We start from the raw sequence: 19,036 nt of genomic DNA, 5'->3' as shown, positions 1-19,036 counted from the left end.
GAGGTCCGAGGTGATGAGGACGTATCGCCCCCCACTCTTGATTGACGCATCGAGTGGCGGCCCCTGCGGGCAGGTCGGGCCTTTTACCGGGCATCCTAACCAGGGTGCACTTTTTTGTGGAGAAAGAGGAGATTTGGAAACGTGCGCGAGACAAGCCTGACCTCCAATACCAGGCCCACAAAATTCAAATGTTCCAGGATTTGGCACCTAATACGTTGAAGCGCAGGCGCGCATTCCGCCTGGTGACGGAAAAGTTGCGGAGCATGAATATTCCCTACCAGTGGGGTCATCCCTTCGCGCTTATCTTCCAGTGGGAGGGTAAGCGCAGAGCTTTGAGATCTTACAATGAGGCGGCGCGGCTTCTCCGCATTTCGGCTTCTCCCCCGGAGAGCCCTTCTCGGCCTTCGCCCCGTAAGAGGACGCCAACTGGACCCGATTCTGGTACCGAGAAGACGGCGCACTCCGCCTGCTGCGGAGCCCATTCACAGTCAGGCTAAACAGGACGTTATCGCCCACATTCGAGCTCTTGAGGAGAACAGGTCTGAATCCGGAGGACACTCTCCCACGGCGAGCCTCCCTGCGTCATGACGACGGATCTAAACATGCTGCATTCCTCCTGATGTGCTGTTCCCATGTCTCCTTTTGCGGACCGGAGGTCGAGTGGCGGGGGGGGGGGGGGTCTACCGTGCCCCTGGATCATGCACACTGGGCCTGGGGCGGTGGGAGCTCCGTACTTCCTGGTGTGTTCTGATAGTCATGTCCCCCTTGAACTGCTCCCTGGGGAGTGACATCCCGAAGAGCGTTCGAACCTGCGGGTGTAGGACGCTCTATCCTGGGGACAGAGAACTCTGGCCCTGTTGGCCGTGTTTGTTTGGCTCATACATCCAGCCTATCCGGCTGTTTGGTTTTTGTTTTCTGTCCTTTGCTCTTTCTCTCTTCCTTTCTTTCTTCCTTCTTGTTTCTCTTTTTTTCTATGTGGGACCTGGGGGGGAACGGGGGGTGGCGGGTAGGAGAGGGGGAGGTTGGATGTTTGTCTGGGGCGTGTGGATGGTGTGTAGATTTGTGAGGATGGTTCCGATAGCGATTTCTGATGGTTCCTGCCATGGCTAGTAGTGTGAATGGGCCCCTAAAGATTCTGTCCCTTAATGTTAAGGGTCTGAACTCGCCCAATAAGCGCAGGCAGATCTGGCACTACCTTCTGCGACATAACCCAGACATCGTTTTCTTGCAGGAGACCCACCTTCTACAGGCTGACACCGGGCGCATGGCTCACCCTAGATACCCTCTCCAGTACTGGGCAGCGGCAGATACGAAAACTGCAGGGGTGGCGATCATGTGCAAGGCTGGCATCAGGCAGGGGAAGGTAGGCCCTTCCGAAGTGGTGATGGTCGCTTTCTCAGGGTGACTGTTGAGGTGGGACGTCGCCGTCTAACATTGTGTAATGTGTCTGCCCCCAATCAGGCGCAGGATCGCTTCCTCCGTGACCATCTTGCGAGATCAGATACCTCAGGGTAGCCCCTCGCTAATTTTTGGGGGTGATTTGAATATGGTATGGTGTCCAAAGACGGATCGGAGCGAGGGCTCCTTTAGTGGGACTGGGGCAATGTCCCTGGCACTTCGCAAACAGTTCGGAGACCTAGGACTATTCGACGCGTGGCGGTATTTTTCCCCGGACAAAAGGGAGTACTCCTTTTATTCGAGCGCCCATCGCTCTTATTCTCGCATCGATTGTATGTTCATATCTCACGACCTTATCCGGGATGTAGTGGACGTGGAGATGTCCGACATATCAATCTCGGACCATGCACATGTGGAACTGCTCATTCGAGACCCGCGGGACTGCCCCCCTCGGGAGCGGAAATGGTGTCTACCGTCACACATCCTTAGAGATGCAGCGAATGTTGAGGACATTCGTGGAGACATTACCTCCTACTTTGAGCATAACGACTTGCCTGAGACGCCTTTCCCGGTGGTCTGGGATGCCTTTAAGGCCACAATACGGGGTCATATTACGTCTCTTGTGATCGCTTTGAAGGTAGCGATTTGAAGGTAGCGGAGGCACAAGATCAGGACGGCTCCACCTTAAAGACGAGGCGCCACCTGGCGAATCTTCGGGGCCAATTACGACTGCTGCGCGCGAATAGAGCTGAAGGCTCCCTTTTGGCTTTGAAACAGTTACATTTTGATGGCGGGGATAAGGTTGGGAAGCTCTTAGCAAGGAGACTGAGAGTCAAAGCAGCCAAATCCCATATAGCGAACGTGGTGCTCCCTAATGGGTCTAAGGCGGCGGCGGCTAAGGATAAACTACAGGCGTTCCGGGATTACTATGCTTCGCTCTACACCGCGGAACCGCCGACTCCTGCCTTGGTGGAGGAAGTCCTGGAGCAGTACAGTGGGACGACGTTGAGCCCCCACTCGGCTGGGCTCCTAGAGGAGTCGATAATGCAAGAAGAGATAGCCTTGGCTCTTAGTGAGCTCAATCTGGGGAAGACGCCGGGTCCCGACAGACTGCCGCTCTCCTTCTATCGCCTGTTTCAGACTCAGCTGGGTCCTTACCTTCTTCGGTTTTTTAATTCTTTTGCTGACGAACAAGGGCCCTCTCCGGATATGGGAATGGCGGAAATAGACCCCACACTTTGCTCGTCGTACCGCCCGATAGCACTACTGAATACCGACTTTAAAATTTACACCAAGATACTGGCTAAGCGACTGGACCCCCATATGCCTGACCTGGTTGACCCGGACCAGGTGGGCTTTATCCGTGGTCGCCAAGGGGCTGATAACGTGCGAAGGATTGCACACCTGGTGGGGAAGGTACACCACTGGCAGAGCCCGGCCTGCCTCCTGTCGTTAGACGCTGAAAAAGCGTTTGACCGGGTTGACTGGTCATTCCTCCGGGCGGTCCTTTGCAAGATGGGGCATGGTCGGAAGATGATCGCCAGAATCATGGCGCCCTACGCTACACCGAGGGCTAGGGTCCACGTGAATGGGCAGTTAACGGACCCGATCAGCATCGGGAGAGGGACTAGGCAGGGCTGCCCTCTCTCGCCCTTACTGTTTGCCCTAGCAATAGAGCCTCTGGCGGATATGATTTGTCGTGACCCGGCCATTCACGGCATCCTGATGGGTGGGCAGGATCATAAAGTGGCGCTCTACGCAGACGATCTCATCCTCACCCTCAGCGAGCCCCGACAGTCTCTACCAGCGCTCCACACCGCGCTCTGCACCTTTGCAGTTCTCAGTATTCAGTTCTCACTGGTGGCCCCTCTAATCCCTGGTCCTCCGCCCATTGGCCCCTTTCTTTCGGCTCTCCCCCTTCCCCTGTCCCCTCTGTCCGGACCTTGGGCATCAAGATCAGCAATGATCTCTCTATGCATGCGCACATCAGTTCTGTCGTATCCTCCTGCTTCCTCTCCCTCCGCCTCATCCGCAAAATTTCCCGTTTTTTTTCTGTTGATGCCCTCAAAGTCATCATCACTGCCCTCATCACATCCCGCCTGGATTATGGAAATGGCCTGTATGTAGGCATCCCTGCCTACGAGACTCGTCGTCTCCAGGCCATCCAGAACCAGGCGGCCCGTCTTGTTCTCCGCCTTCCTAAGTTCTCCCACATCACTCCTGCCCCCAAAACCCTTCACTGGCTCCCCGTTCATTTCAGGTCCCAGTTTAAACTTGCTTGTCTGGCCTTTCGGGTGCATACCCGCTCCGCTCCTCTTTTCATCAACTCTCTGATCTCTTCTCATGCTCCTAGCCGCTCTCTCCGGTCGTCTTCCCTCTCTCTTCTTCACGTCCCCCGCTTCCGCAAATCCCGCACTGGTGGCACCCGCTTTTCTGTGCGGGCCCCTCAGATCTGGAACACTCTCCCCCTCTCTATTCGCTCCATTCCTATTTTCTCTCATTTTCGCAAAGCTCTTAAAACTTTCTTCTTTCTTCAGGCCTTCCCTGGCTAAATCCCTCCCGTGCCCTCTAGGTGGACAGTGATGTGATCCTTAGCGCCAGGAAGCCGCTTGGCCGCAGTGCGCTCTAGAAATTATTTTTTCATTTCATTTCATTTCATTTGAAAGAGCCTCTGGTCTGAAAATTAACCACAGTAAGTCCCGGGTTCTCAACCTTACCATCCCTCCACCTGACGTCCCCCCACTGGAGCAGTTATGTCCATACCAGTGGACCGATCACCACATTCGATACCTTGGCCTACACCTGACACCCTCGCTAGATGGCTGGTCATCACTTAATTGGAAGGATTGTCGCAGATCGGTCCTTGACGATCTACGGCGATAGAAGTCACTTATTCCCTCATGGCTGGGAAGACTCAACGCAATAAAAATGTCTATTCTGCCCAAACTCCTTTACCTGTTTCAGTGTCTCCCTACGCCTATCCCCCTACACAATATTCGAGCCTTGCAGAAGGACTGCACCAACTTCAAATGGGGGGGAAAGAGGCCCCGCTTCTCCCAAGCGCTCCTTATGGCTCCGAGAGATCGTGGAGGGCTAGCGTGTCCTAATTTGGTGGACTATTATTGGGCTGCTCATCTGCGGTTCGTGGTGGAGTGGGGCATTAGAGAGAGTGAAAAGGGGTGGCTACACATGGACAGAGCTGTAACTGGTCACACCGTCTGGGACCTGGCGTGGACTCATAAAGCAGGGCGGTCCCAGAGTGCTTATCTGGCGGTGCCCACAAAGACAGTATTGGAAATATGGGACAGAATAGCAGTACGTAGAGGTCTCACGACTTTTCCCTCCCCCCACACCCCTATTGAGGGCAATCCGTGGTTTCCGCCGGCTTATCGTACTAGGGCCTTTCGTAAATGGCCTCAGGGTGACTGCAGAGTCCTTACGGATCTCTTTGATGGGGGCACCCTTAAATCTTTTGCCCACTGTAGAGAGGAATTTCGGCTTCCGCCTGAGGCTGAGCTGCAATATCTCCAGCTGCGCCATTGGGTCTTGACGGACGCAGTATACCCTGGAGCTACCCGAGACTTTACTCCGTTCGAGCGCTTGGCCCGCTCTTGTGCCACCACGAAGGGATTGATCTCCAAGATATACCAGATACTGCAACACCCTCAGGCGCCACCCTCGCAGACATATCAGCAACGGTGGCATGCGACGTTGGGGGCTGATATCACGTCGACGCAGTGGCTTCGTTTGTGGAGAGATATCCCTAAAGTGTATCGCAGTATTCCACAGCAAGAAAACGCATATAAAGTGATGACACAGTGGTATTACACGCCTCAGCGCCTACATAAAATGTTTCCAACCTCCTCTCCCAATTGCTGGAGATGCCACAATGCGCCTGGGGATTTCCTACACATTTGGTGGACCTGCCCCTCGATCACTGTCTTCTGGAAGGAGGTCCTGAGTCACATTAGAGGGGTCCTGGGGTTTCCTTTGCCTGATGCCGCTAGTACATTGCTGCTGGGAATCAAGCCTGCGAATCTGCTAGCTCTGACCCGAAGCGATTGGACTTTGTCGGTGCAAATGCTGGGCGCTGCCAGACAACTTATTGCCCTGTACTGGAAGAAGATGGAGGCACCCCCTATTGCTGCATGGTTTGGGAGGCTTTGGCATGTCATCACTATGGAGTTGCTCTCCGCGAGACTGCAGTCTCGCAATACACGCTTCAAGGAGGTGTGGCAGCCCCTGGTGACCTATCTGTGCAAAACCGAACATGCGAGAAACATGCCCCCTAGACTGAGGGCGCTGCGTTTGGTGGATGATGCTGTGCTCCCCTTTACCCCTTGTAGGCTCATAGTGTAATAGCTCTAGAGCCCATACTGTACCTAGCGACGGTTACCTCTGCTGTTGCTACTCTCTGGGTCCTTCTCTATCCCCCTCTCCCGACTCTTTCTTCTCTGACTCTCTATCTACTCTTTCTTCCCGCTATCCTTGTTGTTCTGACGCCTCCTTCTAGGCTCCTGGTTGTATGTTGGACCGCTAAGGTCCGGTAGTTCTTTTGGTTCTGGCCTCTGGTTTACGCCCGGCCCCAAGGGCTCGGCTCCATGGGTGGTGACTATTAGGCGTGGTGGACAGCTGTCCCTATTCTCTGACGCGGCCGGCCCTATTGGGTTGTAGGCATAACGCTGTGTATAAGATAGATGAGAACACGGGCCATGTAGGCGCAGTATGTTATGTCATTTTTTCTGACGCGGCCGGCCCCTTTGGGGGTTGTAGGCTTATCGCTGTGTACATGTCACCTTTTCTTTCTGCGTACTCCCTCTTGGGGAGTGAAATAAAAACAGACTTTGAAATAAGGTAAGCACTTATTCTCTATTTAGAATACTTCTACTGGGGTTTTCACTATGGTGACAGCTTCCAGCACTTTGAATTCCTCTGAGACCTTTCCTCAACGACTCATTTGCATCTTAGATTTATAACTTGAGTTAGATGACTTTAGAATGTTTTCATGTTGAGGAAGAAAGATCGGAGATTCTTTAAGGAACCCCGATTTCTATTTCGCAGTATCTGCATTGCTGTATCTGCGTTTATCGCATTTCTTATGCTATTGCTATTGATTCTAAATCTCTTCCTATGTTTCAGCTTGCCAGTTTTAATTCTGTGGCTTTTAATATGTTCTTGATTTTCATATATATTGGGTTGATTATTAACTTGTAATAAACCCACTTACCTTCATTTACTGATTCCTGGTCCACTGCGTGCGGCCAAATGAGCTACACGGACGTTGAATTGTCTTGGTATACTGACACCCTTACCCTCTAAGTCAACTAAAAAGATTTATCAGATGAAAAAAACGATAAGCACTTTCCTGCGCACCTGCACAAGCGGTAGAAAAATAAATGGAGGAACTAGAAAGCCACATTGCCCTCCAAACGGATTCACATTTGATCCATAAACTAGTACTGAAGCGACAGGAGTATAGAAACATCTCAGAGGCAGGAACCAAGGCCACCTTCCTCGCAACATAATGGCGCCTTTATGTAGTAGGTAATAAAGCGGGAAAACTCCTAGCGTGGCTAGATCATAGGGAAAAAATGAACAATTGGGTCCGCGAGACCTGGAGATGGGATGGGGAGACACAATCAAGTAACCCACAAATCGCAGAAGTGTTTGTAATATACTACGGAAACTTATAAAAACCTGTGACAGATCCTTGTCAGAGGCATCTGGCCTCCTGCAGGACCTGAGGCTACCCCAATTGGCCAGTGATGACAGACAGGACCTAGATACATATACAACACCAGATGACATAACAGCAGCAATCAGAGAGCTCCAACCAGGAAAAGTGAGGTGACCCAACAGGCTTCCATATAGCTATATAGGAGGCTAGCAACTAAATTTCGCCACACCTACTGACCAAAAATGAAGAGGTAAGGAAAGTGGGACATCTGCCGGCTGTCAGTGACTGGCCACTACAGTGATCATACCTAAGGCCGGTCAACCCCCCCCCCCTAACATTAAAGAAATATAAGCGCTAGCAGTGTTAATGGCCTAGACGCCGCAATGGAGTTTGATACTCTAGAGTGGAACTATATGTTTGCAGTGCTAGACAGGCTGAATTTTGGCCCCAACTTCACTAGTTGGAACAAGGTCCTGTACGGTCATCCCCTAGCTAGGATATGGGTAAACAATACACTCTCTGACATTTTCGAATTGCAGAGGGGGAACAGGTAGGGCTGCCCACTATTACCCATGATATTTACATTGACGCTAGAACCCCTAGCAGCATGGATTAGATAATACCCACTGATGAAAGGGTTATACAGGCAGCCGTTATACTACTATACGTGATGGAGCCAAAACTTATCATTGATAGACTCATGCACAACTTCTGCAGTTATTCCCGTAATAGGATCAACTGGGGCAGATCCCTATTATGCCCCTTGGCGGACACTGCAATACGACTGACCTGAGACTGCACAATGCCCCCAGCAAGAGATGGCTTTAAATACCTTGGACCCGAACAACTTCTTAAAACATAACTTAGAAACACTCCTTGACAGCTTCCAGCAGGACAATCATCACTGAAGAACACTCTCCCTGACACTGATGGGAAGGGTGGCAATGTTTAAGATGATGACTTTGCCCAGACTCTTGTATGCCATACAAACATAGCCTACGAGGTCCCAACACAATTCCTCAAAACAGTTGAAGGTGAGATGAGGCTACTATTGTGGAATGGCCCCCCAAATTGCACTGGAAAAATTAAGGAGAGGGATATACAAAGGTGGAATAGCCCCAACAAATATCTGCAAATACTACAGGGCAACCCAGCTGACAATTAGAAAGGAGTGAGCACATACAGCACAAGCTGTACCAGCACAGAGAACGGAGAGGTATATTATGGAAGCCAGTAGATACCCAGCAGCACGTTACGGGAGGAAATGCCATAGGAACCTCTCAAGCCTTTAAAAACCAAGAATTGGATAATATTTACTTTTGAAAAGCTATGTAAATACAAGATTAAGTTCTAAGGCTTCATTGTAAATCAAATGATTACATTGTAGATATAATTCATATGTTCTTTTTGTCATTTTGTCTGTTGATATGTAAATAGTGTGGTTTTGTGAGGAGTGTGACTGAGTGTTATTGTACTATATGTTGTCTGTAAAGTTTTGTAAAAGAGTTCTATTCAAAAAGTATTACTATGTTTGTAAAAATAAGAGTTGTATATTGTATATAAGGTCACAAACTTAGTCTAAAATCACTTTAAAAAAATCTGCGGATATTCTAATAATAAAAAATATAATCCCCCCCTTTTTTTCAAAATAAAATAAAAGTCAAACAGACATTTGTTGTCAGGAACATTTGTTTAATAGTCAGGTGTTCTATCTAGAACAAGCGAGTAAAAGGATTGGCAGCACATGTAATTTCAGTTGTTGTTTATATAGGAGCCTCCACAGCGCATACCAAAACAGTGGCATTTATATGGCAGAAGGCTACATCATACCTGGGCTGGAAAGGCAAACTCATGGCAGAAAAGTCACTATGGGCAGTAAGGAGCTGAAGGCCCAGAGAAACCTAGAGGGACTGGACAGGTGGGACATCTCGAAGCTGCGTGATATCTGGGAGGGAGGTAAGATGGTCCCCAGGAAAAACTCCAGGAAGATTTCCACCTGTCAAAGATGGAAACATTCCATTACCTCCAAATAAGACATGAACTACTGATTCGGATAGCCATGGGACTGAGATCTCAGGGGTCGCACCATTGGAAGAGGGAGTGCTGACAGAATCCATACTCAAGGGAGCTACCTCTTTCCCGTATCGAAAATTGTAAACAATTGCATGGGAGGTCTCTACTGGCTTAAGGAGACCTGGAAGACAAAGACAAATCTGAGATTATTCAAGGATGGGGAATAGGAGGAGGCTCTACAAGGCCCAAGAGAAGAGGCAATACAGGTGGGTCTCCGTCAGGTGCAGCTTTGTGTATTGCACAGGGCATACCACAGAAGAGCTACCATACACAAGATGGGGAGGGCACCAGTCACATGGGAATGCCCAGTAATACAAACCTATTGGAAACCAATCTTGGGTGGCATCTCATGCACAACAGGGACGCAGACTGACAGCTCGCCAAAACTGACCCTCCTCAACAACTCAACATTATCGGCGAAAACCACCAAAATTCATCAAAAAACTTGGATCGCACTGGGTCTCGTGGTGGCCAAAGAAAAACTGCCTGGACATGGGGGTGGGGGGGGGGCAAAAGTTAGAAGAATGGACCAAAAGCATGAACTGGTCTAAGTCAGCTAATAAACAATCTACGAAAGACTGCCCGCGAAAATTAAAAAAATATGTGTGACATGGAAAGAAACCAAAGGGTATTGTGACTAGAGCTTGTAATAACATGATGTACTCCGCCCAATAACGGGACATTGCCAACTGTGTGATGCTCTGCTAATTCTTTTATTTTTTTTTCGTGTTTTCTTTTTTTTTTTCCTAAAGCAAACAAAAACAAGTTTAAAACAAGTTTGAACTGGTGCAAAATTCTTCCTCGTTGTAAGAGCGATGACAAGCACCTTCTTTTTATTTTTGCTGCAGCATTTACATGTCTATGTATACCTTTCATGTACTACCTCTGGGACAGCAAAGCTGGACCTTACTGTTTCATAAGAAAACCTTTCCAGTAAGTGATCCCTCTCAGTGTCTCCTTTAAGTTCACCAAAATTGAAACAAGCATTGAAAAAAGTATTGACGTAGAACATGACCATCCTTTTTAACCCTTAATTCTTGATCTCAGAGTTAAATGGCGGGTGACAAGAGGCATGAGAATGGAGTAAGAAACAGATCTATGTATTATGATGATATTTTACGGAACCAATGAGGACAACTTCCTGCCACATTTTACAGACAGAAGCCGATAAGATTAGTAGACACAAAGGGGCACATGCATCATTGAAGGCAATTGCGATTATTAAGGAATCGCAATTATGGAATCGCAATTGCCTATGCCTGTAGGTTTTGCTAAAATATTAGCGATTCCTACATATTCCTCAACTGTGAATTGCAAATTGTGATTTGCAATTAAGGAATAGCTCCCCATTCATTCCTATGGGCCTAGAGGCTCATAGGAATAAATGGGAATTGCATACGCAATTTGCTAGTACAAAATAGATACTCGCAAATTGCACATGCAATTTCAATGGGGCAAAAAGGCCACCCTGATGCACCCCTGAAATTTGCATGTGATCACATGTTGCGCACACATGCCCCAAGGGCATGTGTGTGTGCAACATGGCACTCTGAAAAATTCACTTTTGTGCATTTTTCAAAGTTTTCGCAAATTACCATCAACTTTAAATTGATGGTAATTTGCGATCCCAAATTGCGAAATCGCAATTTTAAAGTGCATCATGTATTGCATTCAGGGAATCGCAATTTACGATTACCTAAATGCATTCACAATTTAGGTAATCGCAAAATTTGCAATTAGTTAAATTGCGATTTTGCATTTGGGTTGATGCATCCCAAATTCAAAAATGTCAGCCGCTAAGGGACCGATTCGCAGAATCGGCCCGTTTGCGACCGGTATTTACAATGATGCATGTGCCCCAAAATGTCTGAGGGACGTGTTTCCAGTGACGGGAAAGTGAAATCAAAACAGATGATCCATCTACAATACATTATCAGACACAGAAACCATCTCAGTGCATGTAGGCATATAGCAATGATTTACTCACCCATGGGAGAATTCTCTCCACTCTCAGAGTCCTGAAGTTCCATGCAACAGACATCTCCCTCTTCTTTGAGATTCAATGAAATTCTCGACATTATGGCTGATTCCCCTATTAAAAGGTACATACAAGTATTACTGTTTCCATTACATTAAAACAAATGATTTTGCTGTTCCTCACAAGACCACACATAAATTAGTACAACCAGTGAATTAAATGACTGAAAGAGAAGGGACTGTGAATCACAAGATTAGGGGCCTGATTACGAGTTTGACGGATGGGAAACTCCATCACAAATGAGACGGATATTCCATCCGCCGTATTACAAGTTCCACAGGATATAATGGAATTGTACTTCAAGGACGGGATATCCGTCACGTTTGTGGCGGAGTAACCCTGTCTGCCAAACTCGTAATCACGCCCTAAGTCATTATTTTAAGGAAGGTAAAATACAGAACTGAAATTAAGATATGCAAAAAACAGGAAAAAATAACGAAATGAGTGAATGTGTTAAGATCACAGAACACCTTTGTGGTGATCTTCTTCCCATGCTATTTACTGACAGCCACTGCCAACACTGTAGCAAGCACAGAGCTGGTGGACATAGACTCAAATTTTCGAATGAGCCGCCTTTCACAATTGTTTTGGTCTGTTTTGCTTAAGCGCTGTAAGCCAGTGTGTTATGATCATAACGCGCCTAAGGGGTGACCTTTTTCCCATGCTATTGATTGATGGCTGCCTCCAACACTATAGCACGCAATGAGTCGGTATACACAGATATACGCAGACTCTTAGATTTAAAACCCCTTCGACGCTAATCACGAGCTCAGCTCGTCATGAGGTGTACCTCTGGTACACTCATGACAAGGTGAGCTCGTCATGTAAAATGGGTTTTTGAGAAATGCAGCACAGCGCAAAAATCGCTGCAGCGTGCATGTGGTATCTAGAATAAGCCGGCTTTCACAACAGCTTTGGTGTGTTTTGCATAAACACTGGTGTGCTACACTGTTTGTTAGTTAGTCTTGTGCTACACTGTACAAATATAGACCCATGAAAGATTGGGATTGTTTACACTTTGATATGAATTCAATGTCCTACAGATGATATGTCTTTCTGTGGATTGTTGGTGACATGATCAATTTGGCATTAACATATGCAATGCAAGTGCTGGTAATTCGTTTAGCAGGACTACCAGTGATTGGGTAGTGATGGTTAACTGTACGATTTGCATTTCGTGCATTTGTGGACAGGATCCTTGCACATGGTTGCCTTAGGTTAATGAGAACCATATATATGGCAATTACATTTATGTCTTATGCCACGGGTAAATGCCATCCATTCTGTGATATTATAATTGATGACGATTGGTATGCTTTAGCGACAGACATTGTTTTCCACTTGACACTTAGAGTCACTGCCCATATTGAGGAGCGTGAACATTTATGACACGGTAGTTGTAGGACTTGTTTTCCAATGGCATTAGTTATATGTGCCCTCTTTTATTTACTTCGCAGGCTAACAGACAGATGGCTTTCATCCTGTTGCGATCCAGAGACTGACCTTACTGAGTCGAAGAGTCAACATTGTAACAAGGGTTGTTAATGGATTATATGTAAGGGAGATCCATAATTTAGGTTGGACTTCTTCAGTTTATCACTTAACTAACAACCCTGTATGGATTTGGGTATCAGATGGCCTAACTCACACATCCACCACTACTGCTCAGCACTGAGCTGTCTGCAGTTTTGTTGACCTTTTTATTATTTTAATATGGGACACAGGCAATACAGAATTATTTCATTCACAAAGAGAGGCTCAGTGTAAATTTGTATGGTTGTGTTTGAATTATATGACAAGTGTATAATGTTGGATATATGTATAATACCGTTGAAGAGAAATCCCACTGAACCACTGTTTATTGGTATATGTTTCTTTTGGCGCTGTTTGGGCGTAAGGGTTTGTCCCGTTTTATTTGTTAATCCTTGACACATACTTTTACCCAGAGTACACCACGAGACTCTGTATAAAGTTTTTAGAGTGTGACACACCACAACCTAGATCAAGATCCCTCACAAAAGATTGCCATATTTCTTTTCCGTAGCCAATGCCAAGAAAGAGAAATCTGACAACATGTCTCAGCTAGAGCCCAAGACACTTGTAAACATGGTCCCAAGTTTAGACTCCTACTTCTCTACTTTCCAGTTGATTATTGGAATAGTGTTTGCCACATTGTAAATCAGCTGCATACCTTTATGGTACAGGAGTGAGTGTGATAGGGGTGAAAAAATGAGTTCGCGGATATCTTATTCCAAAGCATCTCAGCAGATAAGCATCATATACTCACCCGTGGGAGGTATGATACTTTCCCTTGTGGCAGAGTCCTGACCTTTCACAGGATCAGCATCTCTCTCTTCTTTAACGCTTATCAAATCCCTATGTGTCATTACTGTCATTTCTGCACCCCCTGTATCAAAGGAAATATGCACATAGAACTATTACAATATAAGTCTTTCATGAAAACACACATCCGTGCATCATCTATAGCTTGACTAACTGGTAAGGGAGAGAGGACATTACATGGGAGCAGCATATGGCGTCATAAAACTAATATTTCAAAGTATATTTCGGTTTTACCTTTGGGTGCAGCTGTTATCCTCAACACTGGAGCCAAGTATACTGAAAGGCATTCAAAGGTAAAGAAAATACAGACTAACAAAGCAACCCATCGTTACATCTATTTCTCTCTTCCCATGCCTAGTCTTTGAAACCCTTTTTCACCTTGTAATTTATCAATAGAAACTACAGATCACATTCATTGGAAAGGCAGAGCGATTAATTCGCATAAACGGCAGGTACATTCTCAGGCCCAAAAACAAGATATTGAGGCAAATTTGATTCTGAATAAAGAATTCATAACACTATAGATTAAAACGTAAACGTTTCTATCTCCAGGACCTAAGGAACGCAATACATGGTTAAAAGAGTAATGACGGATGTAATGGTTCCATAAATATATTCACAGTGCTTACATTTATGGATATAAAGTATAAAACATTCTTAAAGTCAGGGTTACATTATATTATGAAACAGATCGGGATGACAGATCTGTTGGATGGAGAAAAGGCGTAATGCAGAAAAATGAGATGAAGAAGTCGATAGCCCAAACACAAACCACAAAATCTGTCAAATGGCCGAAGGAATGTAACGCTAAGTTTGATGCTAGTGACAAAGCCATAGCCAGAAGTAAAGCACTGCATGATGGGAAAATCTGAATGATGTGCAGTTTGGAATTAAGAGTTTCTTCCTTCTTATTGGAGGAATCCTCGGTCATCTTCATTGCATGAAGGTGATGCCCCTTGTATGGAGTGTGAATACTGTGAATGTATTTATTCAAGTTGGTTCCTCCTGCCTAAAGGGTCAGTCATTGGTGCATGAATGGAGAAGAAGGGTTGCTGGTTTTCAGTAGAATGTAGTATCTTGGGATACGTGCCTTCACACTTTGTTTTGTCCATTGTATGTCAGTTGTAATTCACTTGTTGCCTTTAGTGTCATGGTGTCTATAGATGCTTATATTTGGTGCTGAATGAAAAGGTCTGCTGTTTATAATGTATTTAAAAGTAAGGAGGAGGCTGAGGGGGTGTTTTCACCCAGAATTGCAATGATCTGTTTTCACAAGTAATGCTTTGCCTATAATTTGCATTTCTTTTGTCATCTCGATTTTGTTGAATGACAGAACCCAAGCTATTGACGTGTGTTTCTAGATAGTGAATATCATTTTGCCGCTTCCATCACTGCATTTATTGCAGTTTCATACTACATCCGGTCGGACTCCTCATAAATTACGTAGGTTTGGCAAACTGGCAATTTTTGCTTACTATGAAAATATTTTAGTATTTTTTTGTCCATATCAAGTTTGCTTGAAGACAATACTGGAAAACAAAACTGACTGTACATCCAAGAAATCTTTGAAAGAAAAGAAGAAAGTCCAAGAATAAAAATAAAGCTTTTACTTTGCTCCTTACTGACACGTTCATTTGCAGCATGTCCTAATTGGATCAAGGCCTTCCAGGCTGCACCGGAAATGCCATTTAGGCATAAAATGGGACTTCTGCTGCTGAGGCCGGTCCTGAAACTAAAGGCTGGATTGTATTAGCATCATCACGCACAAGTATGTTTAATCTGTACAATATCCCAGGTAATCATTTATGGTAATTCAAGTATATTAATTGTTTTTCTGATCTATTTCAATCTGCAGTCTCAATAGCTGTAAATGCTGTCAGTGTGAAATTCCTGCTTTTTCATTTGTGTGAGTTTACTTTAAAGTAAATAGTCATTAAAGCCATAAACAGACAGCATTCGAATGGGCTGTAATAGTGAATTGCTGATGTGCCATATAAATACACATGTAGGCTAGTGGCTTCAAGTTTATTGATGCTGGGATGCAGGTGGCGCTTCACCCTCAGTGCACCTCCAACTGACAATGACAAGACATACACATTGTTGAACGCAGAGTACAATGGAATCTAGAACATGGAATGAAAACACCTAGGGCCCAATTCCAATCTGTGTCGGCAAGCTCTCCGACCGAGCCGGATCCGGAGTGTTTTCCTACTGAGCCGGATTCCTGCAGTGCGACTGAGCGAGTACGATGCGGCCGCAAGCTGCCGGACTCGGCAAGGTCGGACTCCCATAGAAGTCAATGGGAGCCGGTCGTACGACGCGTACATGGGCTCCCATTGACTCAATGGGTACGTCCCGCACAAGGGTGCCCCCTACAGTGGGTACGCGTCGGTGCCATCCGTACCTTACATGCCTGTGTTGGGGAGACCCTTGGGTCCCCCCCTGTGTCCGAGTCGTAAGGCTGCGGGTGACGGGGGGGTCCGGCGCGGACCCCCAAAGGCAGCTTCGGGGACGTTTTTCGAGCCGGAAACTCCGGCTCAATCCGACGCGTGCATCGTACTGGCTCGGCCGGAATTCGGCTCCATTGCACGGCATGGTACGCTTACAGCCGACACATACAGAGCGATCCGGATACGTCTCGGTCGGCGATTTCACGTTTCCCGCATCGTACTTGCTCGCTCGTACTGTGGTATGAGTCGGTCGGAAAACACGGGTCCGGTTCGTACTTTTCCCGGCCGGATCACATTCGGAGCCATTCCGAGCGAGGTCGGAATCGGACCCCTAATCATACAAAATAGTACTAGCTCTAATATTGCACACACCTTCTACTAAACACACTGTAAAGAACACCTATATACAAAATGTACATGGAACTCTATATTACATTATGGTAATTACCGTCACTAAAATAATAAAAAGTAAATAAAGACAGAAATATATATGTATGGTGATATTGTGCTTCACTCAAAAATCTAAATTAAAAAAGAAAAATCCTGCTGCCAATTATTTTTCTTCCTTCTCCACTTTCATCAAAGGCCTGTCCCAACGCACTGCACTTGTGTAAATTCTGCCAATCTTTGTCAATTCTGTTGACAATTAATTCTGGTTTCCACTCCGTTTCTCAAATCTACATCACCAATTCGTAACCAGCTTGAACGCTCACTATTTTCATGAACTCCATCCTCATTGCCCAACCAAGCAAGTCTTCTACCATCTGCTTCTCCCTAATTTTTTGTCTTCAAGGCTACATGATGACATGTGGTTCGCAAGCCACAGTTTACCACCACTAAATAGGTCAAAATGACAAAATATCTTTTCTGCACTAAATGGATTCAAAACCACTCCCGCTCTCTTTCTAGTCTTTACTTCCTTCTTTACTCGGACCCACTGGCATACTTTCAGCACTACTTCATTCACTCCATGCTTGGCATCATAATGAGTTTTATATGCTAATTGTAACCTTTCAATGTTCCTTCTGACTTCATCAGGGGACAACTACTCCAGCCTAGGTTTTTGCATCCACCCCAAGTTACCCTTAGAAAAATGTGTCCTACCTCTCATTAATCCAAATGGGATGTACCCTGTGACAACATTACAGGTAATTCTATAGGCATATATCATCTTCTATATTTCCGAAATTAACTTGTTATTTCTTGCCAGCTGTATAACCTCTTTGGATTACTCTGTTAAGCCTCAACACACCTCCACTCCCTCTAGGATAACCAACGGACGTGGTGTTGTGGGATATTCCATTGACCCTCAGGAACATTTCAACACATTCTGATTCCATTTTCAATAGTCATATATTATACTTGTGGACCAACCCCCTCTCAGAAAACATCTGTCCTTGAATCCTTTAATTGTTTTGGCATCTACCCTTTTAACTATTTGTACCTTTGGCCATTTTGGAAATTGATCCATCATTACTATTATACTTCACATCACCATTACTGTACTGCACTAGACCCATAACACCTATGTTTATTATTTGTGATGGCATACTAAGACAACTAATAGGACACAGAGGTGATCTGAAGGTTACTTGGGACTTATAAGAATTCTCACTGGGCACACTCTCTTATCCTTTTCTTAATCTCAATATCCGATCCGAGACACAAATACACATTTAAATTCAATGTTCGATAATACCTAAGTGCCCCATCATGGCAAACATCCAGTATTCAACATCTAAACTTCACTGGGGGTATCACACATACCCCTAGTCTTTTATCACCAATCTTCCCTCTACTGTCAAATCATCCTTAATCCTCGAAAAAGCAAGCATTTTCGTCTCAATACTTTTATTCTTAAGCCAAACTTCGATGTAACTCTTTACATTCTTCAACTCTTCATATTCCATCACATATTATTCAATTTTCTGACCTAATTAACTTCAACTCATCATCCCACTGTTTGGCAACACTGCACTGGTCCCACTCACTCCCTGAAACTCCCCTTGCGGTTATTAGCATGCAACTTAAAAATGCTGCCACTTTAATATATACTACTGGCACAGTATAACTTTGCACCTTGTTTCAACCAAACAAGTCCATACGCTTCTGCAGCCCCTTTCATAATACTGATAGCGAAGGCACAGATGTAGTGCCATCACTATCTCAAGAGGGCATTTCCTCATTTGTATGGGGGCATGGCCCCATGCAAATCAAGGAATTATTTTTGCCTCAGCATCCTTGCCGTGCTATGGATGCGGGCGCAAAGGCAAAGAAGTTGTCAGGAGTCATACTGAAAGCGCATCACATATAGGTGGCGCACTATCAGTACGCCTCCTGATGCATGCCTCTGGAGGGGAGAAGGGGGTCCGATGGACCAACCTGACAACCCCTTGCAGTCACTCGCTGCACCAGCGTGCAAAGGGATCTCTAATGCACAGTGAAACACAGAGTGACTTGAAGCAGCTCCGTATTTCACTTGATTGTGCTGCCTCCATGGGAGCGCAAGTTCACAGTTGCCCTAAGGGCAGGGCATTCTCTGTAATAGGGCACACTTTTCCAATTAAAAGGTACAAACGAGAAAAGTGCGCCCTATGTATAATAAGCTTTGCAAAGCTAAGGAGTTAGGTCCATTTAGGGCACGGGTAGGCGGGACCTTATTATAACAAAAACACGAAAATTTGCCTACACCAACCTTATTTAGAAATAGTCTTAATTATTGAGGTCAAACAACAATTTCTTTATTTTGACACGGTATTTTTATTTATACCATTCTACTTTGTGTTTTCTTTTAGAAACTATCTTGTTCAAATTTACGCAGAAAAAAAGAGAAAAAAACTATACATTCATGTATTAACAATAATATACAATGCAATTTACAAACCTAGAATTCACATTCCACCTATTTCTCTAAATTAAAGTAACATCATACATCCCAAAAACACTACTATCTACAAACAAACATCATATATTTATATTTTTCGTTTTGAGTGAATAAATCTATATCCAAAAAATGAGGGACAAAGTCAAAAAAAGAGAAGAAAGGAGCACGATCAT

The 19,036-nt window shown here is 45.5% G+C and overlaps 1 protein-coding gene across 2 annotated transcripts in view; it reads right to left on the bottom strand.

The window, feature by feature from the left end:
- The window catches only part of LOC144818739 (uncharacterized), a 253,078-nt gene that overhangs the window by 59,582 nt on the left and 174,460 nt on the right, over nucleotides 1-19,036 (bottom strand). The window contains exons 4-5 of one of the 2 annotated variants that reach the window (XM_078676439.1): nucleotides 13,474-13,593; nucleotides 11,136-11,240 (exon numbers count right to left, since the gene is read on the bottom strand). In XM_078676439.1, the coding sequence (XP_078532565.1) occupies nucleotides 11,136-11,240; nucleotides 13,474-13,593 (225 nt within the window). Of the gene's footprint in view, nucleotides 1-11,135; nucleotides 11,241-13,473; nucleotides 13,594-19,036 lie in introns of those variants that run through there. The other variant, XM_078676438.1, reaches the window with a different exon arrangement.

This window comes from Lissotriton helveticus, chromosome 2_1 (genome assembly GCF_964261635.1).
Source record: "Lissotriton helveticus chromosome 2_1, aLisHel1.1, whole genome shotgun sequence".
In the NCBI taxonomy this organism is placed as follows: domain Eukaryota; kingdom Metazoa; phylum Chordata; class Amphibia; order Caudata; family Salamandridae; genus Lissotriton; species Lissotriton helveticus.
The sequence above is the reverse complement of the archived record's forward strand: the minus strand, read 5'-3'. Positions and strand labels throughout refer to the sequence as shown.